Source organism: Panthera uncia, chromosome A2 (assembly GCF_023721935.1).
Source record: "Panthera uncia isolate 11264 chromosome A2, Puncia_PCG_1.0, whole genome shotgun sequence".
NCBI classification, from domain to species: domain Eukaryota; kingdom Metazoa; phylum Chordata; class Mammalia; order Carnivora; family Felidae; genus Panthera; species Panthera uncia.
In genome coordinates this window covers 160,236,148-160,238,356 of record NC_064816.1, presented here as the reverse complement: position 1 = coordinate 160,238,356, position 2,209 = coordinate 160,236,148, and the positions used below count along the sequence as shown (strand labels likewise).

The 2,209-nt window shown below is 68.4% G+C and overlaps 1 protein-coding gene across 1 annotated transcript in view; it reads right to left on the bottom strand.

Annotated features, from left to right (window-relative positions):
• INSIG1 (insulin induced gene 1) overlaps positions 1-973 on the bottom strand; it is a 12,933-nt gene extending 11,960 nt beyond the window's left edge. Inside the window, exons 1-2 of the mRNA XM_049642153.1 lie at positions 855-973; positions 42-467 (exon numbers count right to left, since the gene is read on the bottom strand). Of these exons, the coding sequence (XP_049498110.1) occupies positions 42-441 (400 nt within the window). The 5' untranslated portion in view covers positions 442-467; positions 855-973. The remainder of the gene's footprint in view (positions 1-41; positions 468-854) is intronic.
• Between the last annotated feature and the right edge of the window lie 1,236 nt (positions 974-2,209).

The following is a 2,209-nucleotide window of genomic DNA, read 5'->3' as shown; positions in this document are numbered from 1 at the left end:
AACCCCGGACCCCCCCCCTCCCACCCCGCTCCACTCCCCGGCCGCCGTCCCACAGCAGGGGGGCACCCACCAGGCCGAGGAGAAGATGGTGGCGATGACCTCCTCGGGGAACAGGGTGACGTTCCGCTGCACCTGCAGCAAGTTGAGCACCAGGGCCAGCACGACCCCCACCGAGAACAGCACCAGGCTTCTCTGCACCAGGTGGTGGTGCCAGCTGCCGGGGGGGCCGCCGCCAGCGCCGCGCCCCCCCGGCCCGGGGCTCCGAGGCCCGCGAGCGGGCGCGGGGTCTGGGTCCGGGCCGCGGCGGGCCGCCAGCGCCGCGGGGCCGAGCATGTCCCCCACTTTGGCCGCCAGCCCTCCGGGCCCGGCTCGCGGGAGGCTCCGGTGCCTGGCGCCCTGAGCACAGGAACAGCTCCAGCAGTGGTCGTCCAGCCTGGGCATCGGTCCCCGGGCGCCGGCCGGCGTTCCTGCAGGGGGGAGGGGGCGGGACCCCGTCAAGTTCACGGCCGCCGGGTGGGGACGCTACCCCCACCCCCCTCAGCCCACCTGGCCGGTGCGCGGACGGGGGAGGGGGGCGGCCAGGTGTCCGGCGCAGCTGCGCCGCTCTGCGCGGAAGCAGGGCACGCACCTCTACTGCCGGCCCGTCCAGTCCGAAAGTTTCCCGGAGCCCGCCCGCGAGCTGCGCCAAGTTCCCGGGGCCGGCGGACGGAGGGGGGCACTGAGCCGGCCCGCAGGGGTCAGGGGTGCAGCCCCGCCCCGGGGCCGGGCCGGGGGCGCCCGGATCCCCGGCTCCCGACCCGAGCTCGGCGCCGGCCCGCATCGACCCCGGGGCATCCCCAGCGCGCCCCACCTACCTGTCCGAGGGGCGCCCGCGCGCGGAGTCGCTGTGGAAAGTGGTCACGGCCCGGACCGCTTGGAGTTGGGCCCCGGGCGCGGGGCGCGCGGTGTAGCTTTTAAGGCGAGCGACGGTGGCGGGGCCGCGGGTCACATGACCCTGCCCGGGCCGCCGCTTGGGGGCGTGGCCTCCGCGCGCCCCGCCCCGCCCGCGCGCCCGTCCGCTCGGGGTCTGGTGAGGCGGCAGCGGCCAATCGGGGGCGGGCGGCCCATATGACGTCAGCACACGCCACCGCCGCCTCGCGCCCGGCGCTGGCTCGGGAGCGCGGACGGCGGGCGGATGGGCTGACGGACCGAGGGGCTTCGGGGACTCGCCGGCCGGGCCTGGGTGGGAAGAGCGGGGCTGGCCCGGAGCGGGTGGGCGGCATCCCTCGGTTGAACAACCTGGGCCCTCGATCGTCACGTAGACGTGGCCCACTGATGAGCTTCCCCTGCTGACCTGGCCCCTCCACTGGGCGGGCAACAGGTGATCGCTATGCACCTGCCGAGTCACCTGACGATGCTCCGACCTCTGTCGTGTGGCCGGCTTCCGTGGCGCCGGCTGGTCACCACACCTGCTAGTTTACGGCGAGTGCACTGGTGCGTGCAGTGCCCCGGGGCTCGGAGGCGCGCTGCTCCGTGTGTGTGTGTGTGTGTGTGTGCAGGCGTGCGTGCTGTTAAAGGTGCATCGCCGCTTCCCGCGGCAGAGCGGTCCACAAACCTCTGGCCCACGTGACGTCTGTTACGAAAATGCAAATGGTAAAAATCTCATTCGTCTTTCCTTCCTTACCCGGCGAAAGCAAGCCACCACCGTTCAAGAAAAAAAGGAAATCTGAACCCTTGACTCTCCTCTTGAAGAGTAGATTCGTTTACCGCGTTGGTGCGTACGTGATTGTGTCCTGCTTGCCAACGTGTGTCACATCAGGCCCCACAAAACCCACATCTTGTTGAGCGAGGTCCTGTTGTTTCGCGGGATCTTCAGCAAACGTAGGGGAAGAGCCGGGTCTGCGGCACTGTCCGCGGAGCCCCAGAGATGGAGAGGAACTCGGACCTTGAGAGCAAGTCTGATGGCCACGACGTGGCACAGGCTCAGGCGGTGTGAGGTTCCACTGTGTGGCATCTCCAGTATCGGGGCTTGTGGCCATCTGCCAGAATCTTAAAAAAAAAAAAAAACAAACAACAACAACAACAACAAAACAAAAAACCAGAAACAGCCTCCTGAGATATTGATGTTTCTCAAAGTTCCTGGTTTTGGTGGTGGGGGGTGGAGGCAGGATTCGCATGCATTTTTAATGATTAAACAGGAGACTTCCAGGAAAAGCAGTGCTTGCAGTGC